Below are 24,943 nucleotides of genomic sequence, written 5' to 3' on the forward strand. Positions count from 1 at the left end.
TACCCCTCGATCTCTTTGTTCTGTAACTCTCTCCAACGCCCTACCATTAACTGAGTAAGTCCTGCCCTGGTTCAATCGACCAAAATGCATCACCTCGCATTTGTCTAAATTAAACTCCATCTGCTATTCGTCAGCCCACTGGCCCAATTGATCAAGATCCCGTTGCAATTGGAGATAACTTTCTTCATTGTCCACTATGTCACCAATCTTAGTGTCATCTGCAAACTTACTAACCATGCCTCCTATATTCTCATCCAAATCATTAACATAAATGACAAATAACAGTGGACCCAGCACTGATCCCTGAGGCACACCGCTGGTCAGAGTCCTCCAGTTTGTAAAACAACCCTCTACAACCACCCTCTGGCTTCTGTCAAGAAGCCAATTTTGTATCTATTTGATACCTCACCCTGGATCCCATGAGATTTAACCTTATGCAACAACCTACCATGCGGTATCTTGTCAAAGGCCTTGCTAAAGTCCATGTAGACAACATCAACTGCACTGCCCTCATCTACCTTCTTGGTCACCCCTTCAAAAAACTCAATCAAATTTGTGAGACATGATTTTCCACTCACAAAGCCATGCTGACTGTCCCTAATCAGTACTTGCGTCTCTAAATGCCTGTTGATCCTGTCTCTCAAAATACCTTCCAACAATTTACCAACCACAGATGTGAGGCTCACTAACCTGTAGTTCCCAGGCTTTTCCCTGCAGCTCTTTTTAAACAAAAGCACAACATTTGCCACTCTCTCGGGAAGATGCGGGGCGAACGTGGAACCTCCATCCAGACTCAAGAACTGTTTCTTCCCTGCTGCCATCAGACCTTTGAATGGACCCACCTCTCACTAAGTTGATCTTTCTCTACACCCTAACTATGACTGCAACACTACATTCTGCATCCTTTCCTTCTCTATGAACAGTATGCTTCGTCTGTATAGAGTGCAAGAAACAATACTTTTCATTGTATACCAATATATGTGACAATAATGAATCACATCAAATCAAATCAGAAAGTGACCCAAGCCGGGAATCGAACCCGGGTCCCTGGCGTTTTTAGTTTGATATGGAACCAACATAATTTGCTTGAAAGTTAGTTCGTTGACAGGATCTAGTAACAAAACACATGATTGTTAATCCCAGCGATCCTCAGAAACTCGACTGTCAGTGATTTCCTTCAGGCCCCCAGGCGATCATCTTGACAAATGTTTAGCTTCCGCATTCTGTCACAAGGCTTCGTTTCTGCAGAATGTGATCTGTCCTAGCAGCAGCTCCCAGATAGGAGAAAGGTCTTTAAGTGAATTAGAACGGTTTTAAACCAGAGCGATCGATCAAATAAATTCTGACCACTTTAATTGGTTTCACTAAATTTAATTGGTCGTAATTTCATGACGATACGTTTGATTTAGCTGACGATTCTGCCCCTCTGAGGAATCTCATGACATTATAGCATAGCCATAACAGTTGATTTTACACAATTACAGTGTGTGAAAGCAATAATTTAATATATTAAGAACTTTAATGATTTTTAAGGCAAGTCATTGCACATTATGATCTCTGAAAGTGCTGAAATTATTCTTCAAGGTAATTTATCATGAGATTATAGTAAATGATGTGTTGAAGATCATTTAATAACAGCATGGTTGTGCTGGAGTGGTTGCACAGAAAACATGGACATTACGGATCCCTCGTTTTGGGTTCTGGGGAAAAGCAACTCTTCATTCATGTGACTGGGACTGATTGGAAGAATCATTCAGAAAGGAATGTCCACAAGATTGTGAGGGGCATGTCCAGAGTGGATAGTCAGAAGCTTCTTCCCAGGGTGGAAGAGTCAATTGCTCGGGGACATACATTTAAGATGCGAGGGGCAAAGTTTAAAGGAAATGTACGGGGCAAGTTCTTTACATCAAGGATAGTGGGTACCTGGAACTCCTGCTGCGGGAGGTAGTCATGATGTGGAGATGCCGGCGTTGGACTGGGGTAAACACAATCAGAGTTTTAACAACATCAGGTTAAAGTCCAACAGGTTTATTTGGTAGCAAATGGCAGTTGCTGCCAAATAAACCTGTTGGACTTTAACCTGGTGTTGTTAAAACTCTTACGGGGGAGGTAGTGGAAGTGGATCCGATAGTGACTTTTAAGGGGCATCTTGACAAATACATGAATAGGATGGGAATGGAGGGATATGGTCCCGGAAGGGTAGGGGGTTTTAGTTCAGTCGGGCAGAATTGTCAGTGCAGGCTTGGAGGGCCGAAGGGCCTATTCCTGTGCTGTAATTTTCTTTGTCCTTTGTTCTTTGACTGGGGAGTGTAATAGGCAGGGCTTGATACACATCTGGCTGGGAACTGAGGTCATACGGAATAAAATCCTGAAAAAATAGTTCAGGGAGAGAATCTAACAAGATCCGGGCCTAATCAGTAATCCTAACAGACTGAAGCCTGATTGTACTGTTTCCTCTTATTGCACATTACTGTTCCCAAACCACAAAGCAGGCAGATCGAACACCTGTGGTCTATCTAGCTCATGAAACATATGACTATCAATCTCAGAGATCTTCATAGCGCTAGCAGGGGGTGAGGGGGGTAGAGTTTCCACTTCAGGTACTATTGGAAAACTTTTGAGGAAGGTGGGGGGAGTGCAGCAAATGTTTACCAGACTGATTCCTGGGATGGTGGGACTGACATATGAGGAGAGGTGAGGATTGTAATCACTGGGGTTCGGAAGAATGAGGGGGGATCTCATAAAAACCTATAAAATTCTAACAGGACTAGACAGGGTAGATGCAGGAAGGATGTTCCCGGTGGTGGGGGTGCCCAGAATCAGGTGTTCTGAGGAAACAGGATAAACTGTTTAGGAGTGAGATAAGGAGAAATTTCTTCACCCAGAGAGTGGTCAGCCTGTGGAATTCTCCACCAAGAAAGCAGTTGAGGCCAAAATATGTATGTTTTTAAGAAGGAGTTAGATGTAGTTCTTGGAGTGAAAGGGATCAACAGATAGAAAGAAGTCTGATAGAAGTTCTGATCAAAGTCTACAAGATTATGAGGGGCATGGACAGAGTGGACAGTCAGAAGCTTTTTCCCAGGGTGGAAGAGTCAATTACTAGGGGGCATAGGTTTAAGGTGCGAGGGGCAAGGTTTAAAGGAGATGTACAAGGCAAGTTTTTTACCCAGAGGGTGGTGGGTTCCTGGAACTCGCTGCTGGGGGAACTAGTGGAAGCAGATATGATAGTGACTTTTAAGGGGCATCTTGACAAATACATGAATGGGATGGGAATGGAGGGATATGGTCCCCGGGAGGGTAGGGGGTTTTAGTTCAGTCGGGCAGCATGGCCGGTGCAGGCTTGGAGGACCAAAGGGCCTCTTACTGTGCTTCTTTGTTCTTTGTTTATATGCGGGAAGGCGGGATCAGGCTATTGAGTTGGATGATCAGCCATGATCATAATGAATGGTGGAGCAGGCCCAAAGGGCCGAATGGCCTCCCCCTGCTCCTATTTTCTATGTTTCTTCATTTACCCAAAATGAGTGTGAAATTGTGCTTGAAATTAGGCTTCATGTTCCCGCTAAAATTTGTTTGCATAATCACAAACATAAAATTTTCCACAAGTTAGCACAGTAGCACAGTGTGTTAGAAAACAATCATTTCTTTCTTCCCCCCTTTCCATTTAGTAGTGATCTTCAATGTATTTCATTGTGCTAACCTGGTGCAATTTTATTTATGCAATGAAATAAGCAGTTTTAATAAAAGTGTCCAGTTCTGCATCAATGAATAACATAATTTCCAGTCAGTAGGAACACATGTAAAAACAAATTATATTGAATATTTCATTGGTGTACACTAATCAGTCAGCATTTTTAGTAAATTAAATTTTTGTTGACATGGTGGCACGGTAGTTAGCACCGCTTGTCTTGCAGCACCAGAGACCCGGGTTCGATTCCTGATTTGGGTCACTGTCTGTGTGGATTCTGCACGTCCTCCCCGTGTCTGCATGGGTTTCCTCCGAGTGCCCAGGTTTCCTCCCACTGTCCGAAAGATGTGCTGGTTAGGTGCATTGGCCATGCTAAATTCTCCCTCAGTGTACCCGAACAGGCGCCGGAGTGTGGCGACTGGGAGGTTTTCACAGAAACTTCATTGCCGTGTTAATGTAAGCCGACTAATAAATCAACTTAAACTTAACATCTTTTAAAAATGCCAATTACTACATGCACGCTCAGTGAAATGAAAGCAATTTGAAGAGACTTCAGGATGAACACAATTGATGAAATGTCACAATTTCAATTTTTGGGAGTGGGCAAAGCCTTTTCTGAATGAATTGATCCCTGAATCAGTGTAAAGGCGAATTGGGAACATGAGCCCGAGAGGGCTTAGGCGCAGCACTGTTAGAGGAATAGGCAATGTTAATGAACTTGTAATCCAGCAGCGAAAGCAGAAAATGCTGGGAAATCTCAGCGGGTCTGACAGCATCTGTGGAAAGAGAATAAAGTTTATTTATTGGTCACAAGTAAGGCTTACATTAACACTGCAATGAAGTTACTCTGAAATTCCCCCAGTTGCCACAGTCCGGCACCTGTTCGGGTCAATGCACCTAACCAGTACATCTTTCAGAATGTGGGAGGAAACCGGAGTACCCGGAGGAAACCTATGCAGACACAGGGAGAATGTGCAAACTCCACACGGGCAGTGACCCGAGCTGGGAATCGAACCCAGGTCCCTGGCGCTCTGAAGCAGCAGTGCTAACCACTGTGCTACCGTGCCACCTCACATAGAGCCAATGGGTGGGATTTTAGGGCCTCACTTGTCCCGAAATCATAAAATCCCGCCCAAGGTCAACGGACCTTTAAACTGTCCGCCCCTCGCCCGCTCCGATTCCTGTGGTGGGTGGGACGGTAAAATTGTAGCCGACGTTTCGAGTCTGGATGACACTTCGTCAGAGCTCGGGAGCAGGAGATCTGAGGAAGGATCATCCTGACTGGAAACGTTGGCTCTATTCTCTCTCCTCAGATGCTGTCAGACCTGCTGAACTTTCCCATCATTTTCTGTTCTTTTCAGATTCTGCAGTATTTTGCTTTTATCTTAGTAATCCAGCAACCTGGGCTGATGACAAGAAAGCATACCTGAATTAACTCAATGAAATTCACAATTAAAAAACTGGTATCAGTAATAGAGAAACAACAAGATTGTTATAAACACCCATTTGGTTCCTTAATGTTCTTTAGGGAAGGAAATCTGCCATCCACACCCAACCTGGCCTACCGGTAACTCCAGACCCACAACAAAATGGTTGATTCTTAACTTCCCTCTGAAATGGCAAACCATTCAGTTGTATTCATGAAGGTGGCTCACCTGTACCATCTCAAGGACAATTAGGGGTGGACAGTTAAATGCTGGCCTTATCAGTGATACCCAGATCCGAGGAATGGATAACAAAAAGAAGACAGTTGTGTTTAAAATCCCCCCTGGTGCTCCATCTGGGACATGCTGATATAACTGATGATAATAAATGGAAAGGCAACTCCACTCTGTGCTTTTTGCAGCAGCTTGGTTGAAGAAGTGTCAGTGATTGAAGTGAAGAATGAATAGTCCCTCTCGCTTAAGAAGCAGTATCAATAGAGTACTCAAATGATTTGATCTGAGGAGAACTCTGATGATACTTAGAGGCGAAGTATTGAATTTCTAGACAGTGACTAAAGCCCTAATGAAATTTGAGCACCAGCCCAGTTGTGCTTCACATTTCTTTCCTCGTGTTACCTAAAACTCTTAAAATCAGTGCAATAAAAGCCAATCAAAAGCCGAATCAAAACAATCAGACAGTATTTCATTCTGTTTGGGGTTATTGTCAAAATATTTTAAGCTGTAGCCAGGAGTTCAGTCGCATTTCTTCGATTCTGTTCAGCTGCGTACGTTCTTGAAGAATTGTCACCGTTTGCAGAGTTAGCGTGAGCTTGTGGGGTGCAAAGCCTCGCTAAGAGTTTAAACCCAGGAATATTATTGTCCAGTTTCTTTGCAGGAGATCGGCTGAGGCTGCGGCAGAACACTGATAGAATTGGCAATCTCCCCCCGGCCACCACCCCCCCCCCCCCCCCCCCACCCACCACCCCCCCCCGCCACACCCCTCCTCCCACTTCGCTGTTTTTGGAAATGACTGGGTTAACTCTCCTCCTCTTTCTTTCAGCAACATCACATTGCAGAATTCCCACGGCACAGGCTCCGGCCATTCCAGTGGTGGATGCAGCAGCTCCAGCGAGTCCGGGAGCAGCTCGGAATCTGACTCGGATAGCGAGAGCAGCTCCAGTGATAGTGAGTGCAATGAGGACTCACGCAGTGCAACACCAGAGGTACGGGACGTTCCTGTCTAATTAGACAGCTACACCTAGCAATGACTCATTCTCGAATGCAACCTGCAGTATTTTTGATTGCCGCCGCCATCCCAGAAAGAAGAGCACACGAAGCGCATGGGAACACCACCACCTCCACCTTCCACTCCAAGTCGTACACGTCATGCCGACTATGGACCATAGAACATAGAACAGTACAGCACAGGCCCATCGGCCCACAATGTTGTGCTGAACATGACACCAAATTAAACAAATCCCTTCTGCCTGTCCTTGGTCCATATCCCTCTATTCCTTGCATATTCACGTGCTTATCTAAAAGCCCCTTAAATGCCCCTATCATACCTGCCTCCAGCAGCGCCCCAGGGAGCGTGTTCCAGACACCTACCACTCTCTGTGTAAAAAAAACTTCCCCTCACATCTCCTTTGAACTTTCCCCTTCTCACCTGGAGTGCATGCCCCCTTGTATTAGACATTTCAACTCTGGGATAAAGATTCTGACTGTCAACCCTATCTATGTCTCTCATAATTTGATAGACTTCTATCATATAGACTTCTGACCATATCGCCATTCTTTCGCTGTTGCTGGGTCAAAATCCTGCAACACCCTAACAGAACTGTGGGTGTGCTTACGCCACATAGACCGCAGCAGTTCAGGAGGAAGGCTGATTGCCACATTGGTGAGGATAACTGGGGGATAGGCACAGTAGGTAGTCTCACAACACCAGGTTAAAGTCCAACAGGTTTATTTGGTAGCAGAGCCTGCACCGACAACAATCCTCATGCCCTATCCCCATGTATTTACCCTGCTAATCTCCCTTGACATTAAGCATGGCCAATCAACAGCTTTGTGGGAGGAAACTGGAGCACCCCGAGGAAACCCACGCAGACACAGGGAGAACATGCAAACTCCACATAGACAGCGACCCAAGCCGGGAATCGAACCCAGGTCCTTGGTGCTGTGAGGTTGCAGTGCTAACCACTGTGCCACCAGTGTTGAGTTTAGATATCCATTTTCCAAAATGCTTTCTAAAGAATGAATCAACTTGCATTTCTGAGCGACACCTTGCATGAAGTCAAGATGTCCCAAAGGGCATTTCAATAAATGAAGGATTTTTAAAACTGTATTCACAATGTTGGATTTGTGGATGGTGGCAGCCAATTTGAACACTGCAAGCAGCAATGAGCTAATGACCAGAACATCTGTTTTAGTAATGCTAATTGAGGCATTGGCCAGGCTGGTTGCAGTATACAATCTCCCTCGGCAATCCACAGCTTCACTGGGGATGGAAATAAAGTAAAGGTTATAAGCCCATTAATTAAAGGACCCCCACCTCGGCACAATGGTCTTGCTTATGGAAGGGTCATGATAAGGGGCAGGGCACTTGGTGCCACTAAAGTCCTGAGCAATGATTTCAATGGCCGTTAAAACCAGGACTATGAATCCTGAAGCTATCTTTCCCAAAATCAGGGGAACTTTATGGAGGTGACACGTGTCTTGGTCATCACTGGCCAGCCACCGAGAGACCTGCATTGCCTCATCTTGAAAGGCATGCCAGTATGTTATGCCAATCATGCAGTTGAAAGGTCATAGTCCGTCCCTCCACGGGATTAAGACCCCAGTCCTACCCGCTGAGAACCGTTAGCCAATCAGAAGTCAGTAGATATTGTGCTCAGCAGCACCAATGGGAAGGCAGTGGCTGCTACTGGAATGACTCCCACTGGATACCCAGGATAACGGAGAGACCCAAGCCAGAAGTGAGTGATTAAGTGTTGGTGTGAGGGGTTTTGCATGGTGAGGATTCTGGGAGAGGTGGGCATAAGCGGGTTAGCAGTAAGTGCGGTGGGGGTGGGGGTGAATTTCAATCAGCTCCGCCCTCCCCCTCTTCCTTCCTAAGTGCCTTTGAACAGGAACAACACTACCCCGCCACCCCCAACCCCATACCCTGGGAGACCACTAACAACGTGTGCAGCTTTACATATCATGTTCCCTGCATGGGGTCGCAGGGTAGCACAGTGGTTAGCACTGCTATCTCACAGCAGCAGGGACCCAGGTTCGATTTCAGGCTTGGGTCACTATCTGTGCGGGAGTTTGCCTGTTCTCTCCGTGTCTGCATTGGTTTCCTTTGGGTGCTTTGGTTTCCTCCCACAGTCCAAAAGACATACTGGTTAGGTGCATTGGCCGTGCTAAATTTTTCCTCAGTGTACCCGAACAGGCGCCGGAGTGTGGCGGCGAGAGGATTTTCACAGTAACTTCATTGCGGTGTTAATGGAAGCCTACTTGTGACACTAATAAATAAATAACAGGCCCTCTCACCACAATGTTAGTAAAAGCAGTGGTGGGAAGTGGCCCTTATTGCCAACTTAAAGAACTCAATGGACAGTGGGGTAGGATGGCAGTCCATGGGCCTTTCCACTGCAGACTTAGATTCATAGAATCCCTGCAGCGCAGAAAGAGGCCATTCGTCCCATCGAGCCTGCACCAACAGCAATCCCACCCATGCCCTTTCCCTGTAACCCCACATATTTACCTTGCTCATCTCACTGACACTTATGGGCAATTTAGCATGGCCAATCAACCGAACCCACACACCTTTGGAGTGTGGGAGGAAACCCGAACACCCGGAGGAAACCCAGGCAGACACAGGGTGCCACCTTCTATTCCTTGCTCCCTCATATGTTTAATTTCCCCTTAAATATATCCATGCTGTTTGCCTCAGCTACTCCTTGTGGGAGGGAGTTCACATTCCCATCACTCGCTGGGAAAAGACATTCCTCTTCAATTCCCTGTTGGATTTATTAGTGGCGATCTGCTATTAATGGCCCCCCAGTTTTTGACTGCCTTAGTACTGGTAAAACTGTCTCGACATCTTACTGTATTGAATCCCTTCATAACTCTAATCAAGAAATGAGACGATAGCCTATAGCTGTGAGAGAGTGCTACTTGGTAGGGCTGCGCTTGATGAGAGAATCAGATATAAGGGGTATTTGCCAAGACTCGTGGGGAGCAGGAACACTGGCAGAATAGTTGACCTGTTTCTGTGCTGGGATTTCTGGCAACATAGCTTGCACCTGGTAATCATTAGTTTTGCAAGGAAAATGTCTCAGGATCCAAAAGCTTTGAGCAGATTTGTTAAATTTGACTCCTAGCTGCCAGCAGACACACTGGGCAATATTTCATGCCCTCCCCTGTGGCAGCTTTCATTATGAGACCATTTAGTCAGGCAGGTGTGTGGCAGGTGGGGATCTTGCCAACTTCCTTAGATTGGCACGGTGGCACAGTGGTTAGCACTGGTGCCTCACAGCAATAGGGACCCGGGTTCAATTCTGGCCTCGGACCATTATCTGTGTGCAGTTTGCACATTCTCCCCATGTCTGCATGGGTTCCCTCTGGTTTCCTCCCACACAGCATAGATGTTGGGTTAGGGAGATTGGCCATGCTAAATTGACCCTTAGTGTCCCAAGATGTGTAGGTTAGAAGGATAAGTGAGGCAAATACGTGAGGTTTAAAAGCGCTGTCACAGGGGGCCTCATGACGTGGGGCATCACGGTGGCACAGTGGTTAGCACTGCTGCCTCACAGCACCAAGGACCTGGGTTCAATTCCTGGCTAGGGTCATTGTCTGTGTGGAGTTTGCACGTTCTCCTCATGTCTGCATGGGTTTCCTCCAGGTGCTCCAGTTTCCTCCCACGGTCCGAAAGACATTCTAGTTAGGTGTATTGGCCACGCTAAATTCTCCCTTAGTGTACCCGAACAGGCGCCAGAGTGTGGTGACTAGGGGATTTTCACAGTAACTTCATTGCAGTGTTAATGTAAGCCTACTTGCGACTCTAATAAATAAAGGTTACAGGCATAAGGCAGGGGATGGGCCTCTGTAAAGATGCTGCGTCGGAGCAGACTTGTTGGGCAGAATGGCCTCCTTCTGCACTGTAGGGATTCTATTTTTCTATGATGTGCTGATACGGTTTCGATGAAGGGGAGGTTTCACTGGAATGAACTAAATGTGCTGTAAATTCTGTGCAACCGAGGTTCTGCTTGGTAATTATGTGTTTGGCAATGAGAATGTCCTAGGAGTTCATATCTCCGAGTTAGAATGGTTAAATCTGACTGCTGCCAGTAGACACACTTTGACCAAGGCATTATCTTGAAGAAGGAACAAATTATTTTGAGGCAGTTTTACAGGTTTACATTGCCACAGGGATACTTCACCCACCAGCTAATCACATCAGGAAATAGTGGTGGTCCTTCTCAAGGAAGATCTCAGTGTGAATATACACACATCCCCAGTGGATTGTATAACCATGTGGGATTGGTTACAGTCGCCACCCATTAGGTATGTCCTTGCATGTCTTTGCCAGTTTAGCGTAGTTGGCAGGATTATTGATGCAAGGATTCAGAGATGGGTTGGAGACAGGACGGGAAAGTGGTCCCATTGCATGACTGGGCATTGGTCAGCTACTGAGACAGCTTGTCCAAATGAGTGGCATTGCACACAAAAGAATGGGATGTGGTTCTACTGACTTCAATGTTTGACCTGTTTCTACCACATCTCTGATGGAAGTTTAGGTCAGTGGAGTGGGAGTGGGAAATTCTCCACTGTTACTTCCTACTTAACCAGATACAACAGGGCAGAATCTCCTGTTCAGACACACAGGCACCTTGAGTGAGAGTCTCTGGAAGAAAATTGGGCTATTTTTTTATATGGGTGTGCCTCCTCTTGTCACAGATTTCAATCATAGACATTTTGTTAAGGCAGGTATGTAATGGACAGTGTGTGATTGGATGGGTGTGTAATGGACAGTCTGTGATTGGGTGGGTGTGTAATGGACAGTGTGTGATCGGATGGGTGTGTAATGTGCAAGCGTTGATCTGATTGCCACTCTCTGCAATGGTGCATTTAATAAGTTATGAGTCGGGGAGTAATGAATGGATCCGCTCAGCGTTTTCCACAGGAATGTTATGAAGTAACATTTTCTCTTGCTTTTCCCAGCCTGAACCACCGTCTACCAATAAATGGCAATTGGATAAATGGCTCAAAGTCCATTCGCACAACAAGACTATCATTAATAACCAGGCTGAATGCGATGGACTCAGCGACTCTCAGTCTCAGAGCAATCAACAGAATGATGAAGAGGTGAAAGGAAAGCAGGCGACTTCGCTGCCCCAGCCAGATTCCAAAGATCGGCTTTTACTCAGCCCCGTCAGGGAGAAAGCTAAACCAAGGACAGCACAGAAAACCCCTGAAGGGAAAAATGTGAAGCAAAAGTCCCCCGTCCCCACCGAGCCGGCTCCCCCGAGGAGGAGCACAGGTAAAAAACAGCCCAGAAGAGCGGAATGCGCTCCCAGTTTGGAAGAACAGAGCTGGGCCAAGCCAAATAACCCCAGCAGCACCCCCAAAGACAGAGAGAGCCGAGTGGAACAGCCCAAAGCAAAGCCCAGAGCAGCCAATAACAAAGCAGGACCGAGGAAAGAGCCAAAAATTAGCGCAGCGCCTGTCGTTGACAAGAAAAAGCACCGAGTGCCTGGCAGGACTGTGCCTAAATCCAGAGAGTTTGTGGAGACCGATTCGTCCGATTCCCACACAGATCAAGACGAACACGCCCCGGTGAAAATCTCAGCAAGCTCTGAGGTCAAAACAAACTCGCTCCAACCCAAGGACCCCGGGACATTGAATAACTGTCTGAGCAGCACTTCCGTCGACCAAGCGACGACTGACTTAGAGGAACCGTCACTTTCACCTCTTCCGTTGCCACAAAACGAACCTCTTTCCCCCCTGAGAGACTACGAGGAAATCAAATCGCTTTGGGTGAAATTTGACCTCAGTCTCTTGTCCAGGATTCCCGGACAAATGCCCCCAGCAGAGACAGTCCCCACCAAGGCAGAGCTAAGGCAGCCCAACAATAAATACAACTATCAGTCCCCAACACCTGTGACCGATAAAAACACCATCAAAACGAAACGGAAACACAAGGTTAGTGGCCTTTTTGGAACAGGTGATCTGAAGGAACATTGAGGGTAAAGAAAATTCAGAAGCACAGTTGAGTTATAGAATCTACAGTGCAGAAGGAGGCCATTTGGCCCATCGAGCCTGCACCCAGCCAGGTCCTATATCTGTAACCCCACATATTTACCCTCCTAGTCCCTCTGACACTAAAAGGCAATTTATCATGGCCAATCAACCTAACCCGCATATCTTTGGACTGTGGGAGGAAACCGGAGCACCCGGAGGAAACCCACGCAGACACGGGGAGAACATGCAAACTCCACACAGATAGTCACCCAAGGTCGGAATCGAACCCGGGTCCCTGGTACTGTAAGGCATCAGTGTTAACCACTGTGCCACTATGCCGCCCTCAAGAGTAGCAAGAGTACAGTGGGTTATGTTACTGAGCGAGTAATCCAGAGGGTTCAACTAATGATCAGCAAGATTTGAGTTTAAATCCCACAATGACAGCTGGAGGAATTTAAATTCAATCAATTAAATAATCTCTGGACTTTCTTTAAAAATAAGCATCAGTAATGATGACCGTGCATTTTAAAAGTCTGTCTTCTTCACTAATGTTCATTTTCTTTATTAGAACATAGAAAAGCTACAGCACAAACAGGCCCTTTGGCCCACAAGTTGCACCGAACATGTCCCTACCTTCTAGGCTCACATATAACCCTCTATCTTACTAACTTCCATGAACTTATCCAAAAGTCTCTTAAAATACCCTATCGAATCTGCCTCCACCACCACTACCGGCAGCCGATTCCACGCACCCACCACCCTCTGAGTGAAAAACTTACCCCTAACATCTCCTCTGCACCTACTCCCCAGCACCCTGAACCTGTGACCTCTTGTGGCAACCATTTCAGCCCTGGGTAAAAGCCTCTGAGAATCCACTCTATCAATACCCCTCAACATCTTATACACCTCTATCAGGTCACGTCTCATCCTTCGCCTCTCCAAGGAGAAAAGACCTAGCTCTCTCAACCTATCCTCATAAGGCATGCCACCTAATCCAGGCAACATCCTTGCAAATCTCCTCTGCACCCTTTCTATGGCTTCCACATCCTATCTGTAATGAGGCGACCAGAACTGGGCACAGTACTCCAGGTGGGGTCTGACCAGGGTTCTATACAACTGCAGCATTATCTCCCGATTTCTAAACTCAATTCCTCTATTGATGAAGGCCAGTATTCCATACGTCTTCTTAACCACAGCCTCTACCTGAGACGCTGCTTTAAGCGTCCTATGAACCCGGACCCCAAGATCCTTCTGATCTTCCACACTGCCAAGCGTCTTACCCTTAATATTATATTCTTTCATCCTATTCGACCTGCCAAAATGAAGCACCACACACTTATCTGGGTTGAAGTCCATCTGCCACTTCTCCGCCCAGTCTTGCATCTTATCTATGTCTCGTTGCAACTGCTGACATCCCTCTACACTATCCACAACCCCACCAACCTTTGTGTCATCAGCAAACTTTCCAACCCATCCTTCCACTTCCTCATCCAGGTCATTTATAAAAATCACAAAGAGCAAGGGTCCCAGAACAGATCCGTGGGGCACTCCACTGGTGACCGAACTCCATGCTGAAGAAGACTCATCTACAACCACTCTTTGCCTTCTGTGGGCAAGCCAGTTCTGAATCCACAAAGCAATGTCCCCTTGTATCCCATGCCCCTTCACTTTCTCAATGAGCCTTGCATGGGGCACCTTATCAAACGCCTTGCTGAAATCCATATAAACTACATCTACCGCTCTTCCCTCGTCTATGTGTCTAGTTACATCTTCAAAAAATTCAATTAGTCTCGTAAGGCATGATCTGCCTTGGACAAAGCCATGCTGGTTATTTCTGATCATACTATTCCTCTCCAGATGTTCATAAATCCTGCCTCTCAGGATCCTCTCCATCAACTTACCAACCACTGAGGTTAGACTCACTGGTCTATAATTTCCCGGGCTATCTCTTCTCCCTTTCTCGAATAACGGAACCACATCCGCAATCCTCCAATCCTCCGGAACCTCTCCCATCTCCATTGATGACGCAAAGATCATCGCCAGAGGCTCAGCAATCTCTTCCCTTCCCTTCCATTCATTCACTTATTCCCTCGCTTATTCAAAGAACAATACAGCACAGGAACAGGCCCTTCGGCCCTCCAAGCCCGTGCCGCTCCCTGGTCCAAACTAGACCATTCTTTTGTATCCCTCCATTCCCACTCCGTTCATGTGGCTATCTAGATAAGTCTTAAACGTTCCCAGTGTGTCCGCCTCCACCACCTTGCCTGGCAGCGCATTCCAGGCCCCCACCACCCTCTGTGTAAAATATGTCCTTCTGATATCTGTGTTAAACCTCCCCCCCTTCACCTTGAACCTATGACCCCTCGTGAACGTCAACACCGACCTGGGGAAAAGCTTCCCACCGTTCACCCTATCTATGCCTTTCATAATTTTATACACCTCTATTAAGTCTCCCCTCATCCTCCGTCTTTCCAGGGAGAACAACCCCAGTTTACCCAATCTCTCCTCATAACTAAGCCCCTCCATACCAGGCAACATCCTGGTAAACCTCCTCTGTACTCTCTCCAATGCCTTCATGTCTTTCTGGTAGTGTGGCGACCAGAACTGGACGCAGTATTCCAAATGCGGCCGAACCAACGTTCTATACATCTGCAACATCAGACCCCAACTTTTATACTCTATGCCCCGTCCTATAAAGGCAAGCATGCCATATGCCTTCTTCACCACCTTCTCCACCTGTGACGTCACCTTCAAGGATCTGTGGACTTGCACACCCAGGTCCCTCTGCGTATCTACACCCTTTATGGTTCTTCCATTTATCGTATAGCTCCTCCCTACATTATTTCTACCAAAATGCATCACTTCGCATTTATCAGGATTGATTCATGGGATGTGGGCATCCCAGAATTCATTCATGGGATGTGGGCATCGTTGGCTGGGCCAGAATTTATTGCCCATCCCTAATTGCCCTTGAACCGAGTGGCTTGCGAGGCCATTTCACAGAGCAGTTAAGAGACAACCACATTACTGTAGGTCTGGAGTCACATGGAGGCCAGACCAGATAAGAATGGCAGATTTTCTTCCCTAAAGGACATAACTAGAATTAGTAGAATTAGAATCCCTATAGTGCAGAAGGAGGCCATATGGCACGGCAACCTGCAGCGACAACAATTCCACCCAGGCCCTATCCCATTAACCCCATACATTTACCCTAGCTAGTCCCCCGACACTAAGGGGCAATTTAGCATGGCCAATCAACCTAACCCGCACATCTTTGGACTGTAGGAGGAAACTGGAGCACCCGGAGGAAACACACGGAGACGCTGGGAGAATGTGCATACTCCTCACAGACAGTCACCCGAGGCCGGAATTAAACCCGGGTCCCTGGCACTGTGAGGCAACAGTGCAAACCACTGTGCCACCGTGCCGCCCACTAATGAGCCAGATGTGCTTTTATGACAATCAACAATGGTTTCATGGTCATCATTCAACTTTTAATTCCACATTTTTATTGAATTCAAATTGAATTCAAATTTCACCTCTGCTGTGGTTGGATTCGAACCCGGGTCCCCAGAGCATTACTCAGGGTCTCTCAGGGAGTGAATGGGTAAGTGGTATTAAACTTGGTGAATCATGTAGGAAAAGAAATTGGGATAGATTTGAGCAGTGTGATGTTCTTGAGACAGAAACAGTTGTATATTCAGCTAGAGATATTTAGAATTCGAACAAAATGAGCTATTAAACACAGATCCTTTATTATCGCTTCCCAGCAGACTCCCTCTGCTGGTACATGTGTGTAAGGTAGTCTTAAATGGACCAAATGCCAAATGTAATTTTCAGCACTTGACAAGGGAGTCCACAGGAACATCCAATGATTTCTGCAACCCATTCTAGCACCATATTACAGGACGATATCTCCTCCTGATCTCTTGTAGTCACTGACGTTCACTATCAATTCCTTTCTTTAGCAAATGGAAAGTACGGAAGCTCTCTGTGATAGCAAGAGGCAACGTGTGGAGAGGGAGATAGCTGCCCCAACACTCGTTCCCGTCAGCTGCCCTGTTAACTCCAGTCACAAGGTTCTGAGCAGCAAAGAGTAAGTACCTTTCACGTTCGTAACCTTTTACTCCCATTTTAATAAATGTTTCAAAGCCACTCGACACCCTGGAAATGTTGTTCCCTTTCCCATTTGAGCTGAATTTTATGCGGTGCCTCTTCCCATCAGTTGCAAAAGTCAATTTCAGACTAGCCAACTGAAAAGAAAGACCAGCCTGCAGGAATAATGCACTGGGGGTGGCTTATACCTGTAAAGAGTGTCACTCACGCCCCTTGGTGAGAGGGTTGTAATCTGATTTGCCGGCAGCTCTAACAGCCCTAGTTGTGCCAATAGTGGGTGCTGCTGGGACTGCAAGCAGGCCCTGTGATAAAGAGCAATGGATCCCAGACTAGGGTATGCCCTGGGCTTTAGGGTGGGAAAGGATCGGGCAACTTAGGGAGGGGCGGTGGGTTTTGGAGACAGACAGGGTGGCACAAAGGATGGGTATTACCTTGTGGGGGAGGGGTGGGGCTGTAACCAGTGCGTGCAGTACACCTTTGAAAGATGTATCTTCATTTCCTTCCTGACTTCTAACCAACTGTGTTTAAAAACTGGAATTCTACCTCACCCACTTGCCAACGCTAACCATAATATGGGAATGATGACTGGCCTGGTACGTAGAGGTAAAGGCAGGGACTCACTTGATGGGTCTAATGGCTTTATGCGTCACTAAGACACATCTACGATTGACTCCAATATTTAACATCTTACCCTGGGAATGAATTCTTTCTCCTTTGCAGGATATCGAAGCAGTTGACAAGGAGGGAGAGGAAGTTCCCGCCTCCATTGTCACCATTGCCGGACGAGCCCGAACCCAAACGGCGGAACAGCGAGAGCAACTCCCTCAGCCAGGAGAGCAACAGCAACCCCATACCAACCAGTGCCTCACAGCCCTCTGTACAATACAAGCATCGCAAAACTGAGAACAAGTGCTCCTCCCATGCGAAAAATCCCATTGTGAGTTCTGGCTATTAATCTCTTCTTACCAGGAAAGGGATAATGGTGGAAAATACGTAAGTCTATTTGTGAAGAGAAAAGGCAGGTTAATGTTTTAGCATGTTGGTTGTGGCTCAATGGGTAGTACGTTCTTATCTTTGGTCTGAAGGCTGTGGGTCTTGAAAGTGCAGTGTTGAGCGAGTGCTGTCGAGTCAGAGGTGCCCTCTTTTACATGAGATGGGTGTCATGGTGGCACACTGCTTAGCAGTGCTGTCTCAGTGCCAGGAACCCAGGTTCGATTCCCACCTTAGGTGACTGTGTGGAGTTGGCACATGCTCCCCGTGTCTGCATAGGTTTCCCCTGGGTGCTCTGGTTTCCTCCCACAGTCAAAAGCTGTATGGGTTAGTTGGATTGGCCATGTTAAATTGCCTCTTAGTGTTCAAAGATGTGTAGGTCAGGTGACTTGGCCATGCTAAATCAGCAAGGTTACAGCGATAGGGCGGAGGGGAGAGCCTGGGTGGGATGCTCTTTCAGAGAGACAGTGCAGACTCAATGGGCCGAATGGCCTCTTTCTGCACTTTAGGGATTCTATGTTAAGCCCTCTGGGGAAGATATAAAAGGCCTTGCAGCACTTGTTTCAATAAGCGGAAGGGAATTCCCCCCAGTGCCTCAATCAATAACTATCCCTCAACAAACATCACTCAAGATCAGTCTATCATGTTGTTATCATGTTTGTGGGATCGTGCTGTGCGTGAATTGGCTCCCACATTTCCTGCACTACAGCAGTGGCTACACTTGAAAAGTACTTCACAGGCTGTAAAGCGCTTTGAGATGTCACGAGACAGATTTTATGATTCAATTCCATGAAACAACTTATCGCTAAAACCAACTCCATGTTTTCTTTATATTTTGGATATTATACAATCTACGCCTTATTTTGTTAAACATCACACTCTCAGCAGCTGGCTTCGCGCACCCATAATCAAATGGAATATATGTTTTTTTTTGTTATGAATAATTCCTGCTGAAATTCTTAAAAATAAAAGGGATGATGATGGTGTGTCCTCCTCATAATGACCTAACATGAAAGAGGCCTGATTTGATTAGAGAGAACCCAGCAATGTTTCTGATAAATTGTGTGGCACCTTCCTACAGAATCCTTGATATTAAAGTTATACCTTTGAACTGTTCATACATATCACTGTTAGAAAGGCTGCACTAGACTCAATTTCTCCTCGCATCTTGGACATAACCTGAATCGATTTTGTTGCCATAGCAACAGCTCAGTTAAGTCTCAGCTATTATCATAATAGCCCTGGCCTGTACACTCTCTTCACAAGATGAGACGATGCTGTTCATTTGCAGTTTGCATTACGTTATTTTCCTCAGATTTCCAAAGCATTTGATTTGCTTTTTTTTTACAGTAATTTAATTTGGCTTTTTTTTCCCCTTTTGGCCGGTGAGCAAAGTCGATATTTTCTGATGAGAATAGGGGAAATTTCAGAATTATGAAATAAAATTTTGGCGAGAGAGCGTTTGCCTGTCCCTGCCCTGATAGTGAGGTTGTGAAACTCTTGTGAGCAAGCACACCTGAAATCCCAATCTCCGCCATTTTAATGGAAATATTGACCTTCTTGCAATAACCAGGTCCAAGTCTCCACTAGACTCATAGAATCCCTACCGTGCAGAAGGAGGCCAATTGGCCCATGGAGCCTGCACTGACAACAATCCCACACAGGACCTAACCCCATAAACCCTATGCATTTATATTACTAATCCCCCTGACACTAAGGGGCAAGATAGCATGGCCAATCAACCTAACCTGCACATCTTTGGACAGTGGGAGGAAACCGGAGCACCTGAAGGAAACCCATGCAGATAGGCAAACTCCACACAGTCACCCAAGGTTGGAATTGAACCCAGTTCCTTGGTGCTGTGAGGCAACAGTGCTAACCACTGTGCCACCGTGCCGCCCAGAAACTGAAAGAGAACTTAGAAGGATGGAGCGACTTTTGCTGACAGCAACATTTTCTTTCTTTGGGTTGAATGCCTGACCCTTTAAGTCCTGACAGAGATAGAGAAATGCTAATTGGAGAATTTTTGCTGCAGTTACAGGCAGGATTTTCCAGCCCCGCTCGCCCCAAAACTGGAAAATCCCGCCTGAGGTCAACAAACCTTTGCATGGTCTGTCCCTCGCCTGCTATGATTCCAGTGGTGGGTGGGACAGGAAAATTCCCCCCCGACATGTCTGTTTATGAACCATGCTCCATACAGACCTCTGGCAGTGGGGCCCATATGTCCTAATGTAATGTTGCTTGAAAAAAGTCACAATCTCTTGAGTCCAAAGATATGTGGGTGAGGTTGATTAGCCAGGTTAAATTGCCCCATAGTGCAGGGTAGGTACGTGGGGTTACGGTGATAGGACTGGGTGGGAATGTTGTCGGTGCAGGCTCAAAGGGCTGAATGGCCGCCTTCTGCAATATAGGGATTCTATTTTTCTACGATTCTGTTTCATATTACGCCCTTTCCTTATAAATTTTATTTATCATTTTCATGACTACCATTTTCGATTAACGTTTGTGTTACTTCAGTGATCACTCGTGTGACTTATCTTGACTTGAATGGTACAAGCCATCATAGAATAGAATCATAGAATCCTGACAGTACAGAATGAGGCCATTCGGCCCATTGAATCTGTAGTGACAACAATCCCATCCATGCCCTATCCCCGTAATCCCATATATTTACCCTGCTTCTCTGAGTAACATTGCAGATGAAGGTTCTTTAGTACCCACTGAACTACCCAGCCATCCTCCTCCCTTTCATCATTGTTTATTTTCCTAATGCACGTAAGGCAGGAATACTAACATGATGAACTGCATGATATTTTACAATGTTCTAGAATTATCTTTGGGTGGGGGATGTTTGGCACGAAAGGGCATTACATGTGACAGTCTACTGGGCAGCATGGAATCATTTAGACTAGAAATTGGCATGAAGCAGGGTCTGGTAAATCCAGCTGAAGTATTTAATGGGATTGTGTTGAAATCCCTCCAATGCCAAGACCAGTTAGTCTCCATTTAACTCCATGTTGAGTTAAGGGTGATATTTCCTCCTTTGGCACTGAGCAGTGAGTCAGTAACTTGTCTGATCCAAAACAGAAACAAAGTACCACAGACACGAGAAATCTGAACTAAAAACTGAAAGTACTGGAAATACACAGCAGGTCTGGCATCGTTGGTGGAGAGAGAAAAAGAGGCTGGAATTTTCCAGCAGAGATTGGGGCACCATTTTACAGGGTGCCCCCAATTGCACTGAAAAAAAAATATTCCCCCTTCCTCCCGAACCATAGATAGAGGATACCCAACCAACCCCCCCCCCCCCCCCAACTCTTCCCACAAGCACTGGGGCAACCCTCCCCCCTCCCACACATCAAGGGAACCCATTTTAATGGTCCCCAGAGAGCTGAACCCTGGCACTGCCCCAGGGTGCCAGGGGGCAGCGACAGCAACAGGGCACAGCCTGGGCCTGTACTTATCTCTGCACCACCTCCCAGTGGACTTCCCTGGACTGATTCTTGGTTTGTAAAGTGAGGTATAAAGCTTGGCGACGTGACATCACGTTGGTGAGGGGGGAGTTCTTCATGTGGAGGGAGCATTTAGCAGGGAAGTCCTTCAATTGTATTTAGTCTTATCACAATGTATTTAAATGAGATTACTATCCTTCCTGGGTAAAGACATTGAGTAGGAACTCCGGCAATGAATTTGCTGTCCACAGCCAAATCCTTCCTGAACTAACAAACACTTCTTTACTATAGGAGATTGAATCACATCCTAACTCATCCAGCATTAGCCATGAAAACGGCCAACCACAAACAGATCCCTGGATATTAATATCCAACGGTCACTCGGAGCCACGAAGACCGAAATTATCTTTTGATGACATGTAAGTTCAAGTTTGAGTGTCTTTCTTGTTAACGTGTATCACTGACACATGAACCCATCTGTTCACTTGCTGTTGCCTTTTGTCTGTTGTGATTTTGACAGAAATCCTGCAAAAATGGCATAAAACTCAGTTTTTTTTTGGTTGCTCATTCTTTCACGGCTTGGGGGTGTCGCTGGCTAGACCAGCATTTATTATATTTTATTTGATTTGATTTGATTTATTATTATCACATGTATTAACATACAGTGAAAAGTATTATTTCTTGCGCGCTACACAGACAAACCATACCGTTCATAGAGGAGGATACGGGACAGTGCAGGCTGTAGTGTTACAGTCATAGCTAGGGTGTAGAGAAAGATCAACTTAATGCAAGGTAAGTCCATTCAAAAGTCTGACAGCAGCGGGGAAGAAGCTGTTCTTGAGCCAGTTGATACGTGACTTTTGTATCTTTTTCCCGACAGAAGAAGGTGGAAGAGAGAATGTCCGGGGTGCGTGGGGTCCTTAATTATGCTGGCTGCTTTGCCAAGGCAGCGGGAAGTGTAGACAAAGTCAATGGATTGGAAGCTGGTTTGCGTGATGGATTGGGCTACATTCACGACCTTTTGTAGTTCCTTTATTACCCATTTATTACCTTTATTACCCATTAAAGGTGGTGGTGAGCTGTGGAATTCCCTGCCCAGTGAAGCAGTTGAGGCTACCTCATTGAATGTTTTTAAGGCAAGGATGGATAGATTTTTGAACAGTAAAGGAATTAAGGGTTATGGTGAGCGGGCGGGTAAGTGGAGCTGAGTCCACGAAAAGATCAACCACGATCTTATTGAATGGCGGAGCAGGCTTGAGGGGTCAGATGGCCAACTCCTGCTCCTAGTTCTTATGTTGAAAGTTTGCAGTCCACAAGTTTTAGGAACACCCAGAGTGCAGTTAGGGAGGGAGTTCCAGGATTTTGACCCAGTGATACTGAGGAATGGTGATATATTTCCAATGACGGGACTTTCCGGCCCAGCCCTGTCTCTCTCCTCCCCCTCCGCAGTGTGTTTTCTGGCAGCAGAGGCAGCTCGCTAGTGGCCACCGGCGGGATCTTTGGGTCCATCGAGGTCTCCGGCTTTTTTGTGGCTCATCCTTCCTGCTTCCAGGGAACTCGCAGGAGGTCAGCTCCACCGAGACCGGAAGATCCCTTCAGCAGGAAGGGCCAGAAAATCCCGCTCCAAGTCAGAATGGTGCGTGGCTCGGAGCGGAAACCTGTCTGTGTAGAACCAAATGTTTCTCGGCCTATGGCTCCTCCCATGAGTTACACTCAAGATTTTAATGTTTTCTTCATGTCTTGGCAACAAAAACTGGGGACAGTTTCTGGTTTGGCCTCTGCTCTACGTACTTTGAGCATAACATTATCTGTCTTGAAATCTACTGATCTGGTAACGTTTTAAACCATTGCTGAAATATCAGTTCATCAGTACCATCCCATGTCCTTTCCCTTCGATAAGTTCACTTAAGGCCATTAATTTCTCCTGTAACTGGAGTTAATCTGAACTCCATTATACCATGTTCAATAAAGTAACAGGAACCTACTGGAAGAACGGTGCTCATTGAAAGCAGTGGGATACTAAACACTGAGTGCTTTTTCCATCTTGATGAAGTGGTATCAGTGATGTATTTGCCAAGACTAACATGTTTTGGAGCTGAGGGCTGGAACAGATGCAAGGGTTGCTTTAGTTCAGTCCGAGTTGCTTCTTCCGTCTGCCTATTAGCAGTCACAGTGGGAGCCTAACTGCTCTGCAAGGGAAGATTAGGAGAGTCGTTTGGCCCTCAAAGGCGCGACGTGCTTCATAACATTGACACATATATCAATAATATTGGTGCACATATGAATTGTAGTGGGACAATGTTTCAGTAGTGCAGCGTATATTAATAGCAGTGGTACATATATCGATAAAGTGATGCATACATTAATATAACTGGTGCTTATTAATTGACGGGATGTTGGTGTCACTGCACCATTTATTGCCTGCCCCGAATCATCCTTATGAAGGTAGGCGTGAGGTGCAGTTATTTTTTTGGCACAGCCGATTAGCTTCAGGTAAGGGTCAGTCAGATTGATATGGGACTGGAGTCACATGTAGGCCAGATGGAATAGATATGGCAGATTTCCTTCCCGAAAGAATGTTCGTAAATCTGATGGGCGTTGCAATAAATATTGTGTATGTTTGCATATTGCTGCAGCTTGTAGCTACTCCTATGAGTTGATCTACTGTCCCTCTCATCTGACTTGTACATACCTGCTCCATGAAGTGACGCGTATGCTAACAGCAGTGTTTGTATGAACAATAATGGTCCATATCCCAAAAGTGGAGCTGACACTAATAACAATGCATATATAAATAGTTGTATGTCAGAGTGTATAGGTGGCACGGTGGCACAATGGTTAACATTGCTGCCTCACAAGCACCAGGGACCAGGATTCAATTCCCGGCTTCGGTCACTAACTGTGTGGAGTTTACATGTTCTCCCCGTGTCTGCGTCAGTTTCTTTCAGGTGCTCCGGTTTCCCCCCATGTGCTGGTTAGGTGCATCGGCCACGCTAAATTCTCCCTCAGTGTACCCGAACAGGCGCCTGAGTGTGGCGACTAGGGGATTTTCACAGTAACTTCATTGCAGTGTTAATCTAAGCCTACTTGTCACACTAATAAATAAACTTGAAGAGCGATGAGTTGGGTGTAAGGTGATGTTTACATTATAGAACCAGCGCAGATTACAAAACGTCGAGTTTTGAGCATTCGACTGCTAGCACATTTGTTTTCCTCTGTTCAGCTACTCAGATAAGCCTGCAGTGGTAAGAGAACAGACTGAAAAAACAGACTAAATAAAAACAACTGCATCGGAGACAATGCCAGACAATTATTTCTCCCCAAACTAGGCAATTCGTGGTTTGGAATTAGAAAAAGGTTTGCACAGCTGTCTGCCTTTTCTTTCCAAACAGCGAAGGGTGACTTTCCAACAAGTGACAAGGGGGGATGGTGGCGCAAGATGGGTGGGGCGGAGGGAGGACAGGGAGGTGGGAGGCAGGGGATTGAATTAGTCTCAGTGACTCCCCTCTGGTAACCTCTGAGAACGGATTCGCTTCCCCAGGTTTTAAAGTTTATTTATTAGTGTCACAATTAGACTTACATTAATACTGCAATGAAGTTACTGTGAAAATCCCCCAGTCGCCACACTCCAGCGCCTGTTCGGGTACACTCAGGGAAAACTTAGTATGGCCAATGCATCTAACCAGCACGTCTTTAGGACTGTGGAAGCAAACCGGATCACCCGCAGGAAACCCATGCAGACACGGGGAGAATGTGCAGACTCTGCTCAGACAGTGACCCAAGCTGGGAATCGAACCCGGGTCCCTGGCGCTGTGAGGCAGCAGTGCTAACCACTGTGACACCGAGTCGCCCCATTCAGTGACATGGCATGCCCATGTCAACCAATCCAGCACAGGTCTGGTGAAAACCAGCAGCCTTCTGGACAATCTAGCTTACCTGCCACACAGGATGCCTCATGAACCTGTAAAGCTGCTGAACTGCTTTGGGGGAATATGCAGGCACTGTGCTCCTTTCTGTCACAAGCGACAATAAAAGTATATTTCGCT

At 46.3% G+C, this 24,943-nt stretch overlaps 1 protein-coding gene across 2 annotated transcripts in view; it reads left to right on the forward strand.

The window, feature by feature from the left end:
- aff2 (AF4/FMR2 family, member 2) overlaps window positions 1–24,943 on the forward strand; it is a 518,040-nt gene that overhangs the window by 460,926 nt on the left and 32,171 nt on the right. For both annotated transcript variants that reach the window (XM_078211764.1, XM_078211763.1), the window contains exons 10-14: window positions 6,170–6,332; window positions 11,320–12,300; window positions 16,308–16,435; window positions 17,176–17,392; window positions 21,189–21,316. In XM_078211764.1, coding sequence (XP_078067890.1) covers window positions 6,170–6,332; window positions 11,320–12,300; window positions 16,308–16,435; window positions 17,176–17,392; window positions 21,189–21,316 — 1,617 coding nt within the window. The remainder of the gene's footprint in view (window positions 1–6,169; window positions 6,333–11,319; window positions 12,301–16,307; window positions 16,436–17,175; window positions 17,393–21,188; window positions 21,317–24,943) is intronic.

Source organism: Mustelus asterias, chromosome 4, assembly GCF_964213995.1.
Source record: "Mustelus asterias chromosome 4, sMusAst1.hap1.1, whole genome shotgun sequence".
Classification (NCBI taxonomy): Eukaryota; Metazoa; Chordata; class Chondrichthyes; order Carcharhiniformes; family Triakidae; genus Mustelus; species Mustelus asterias.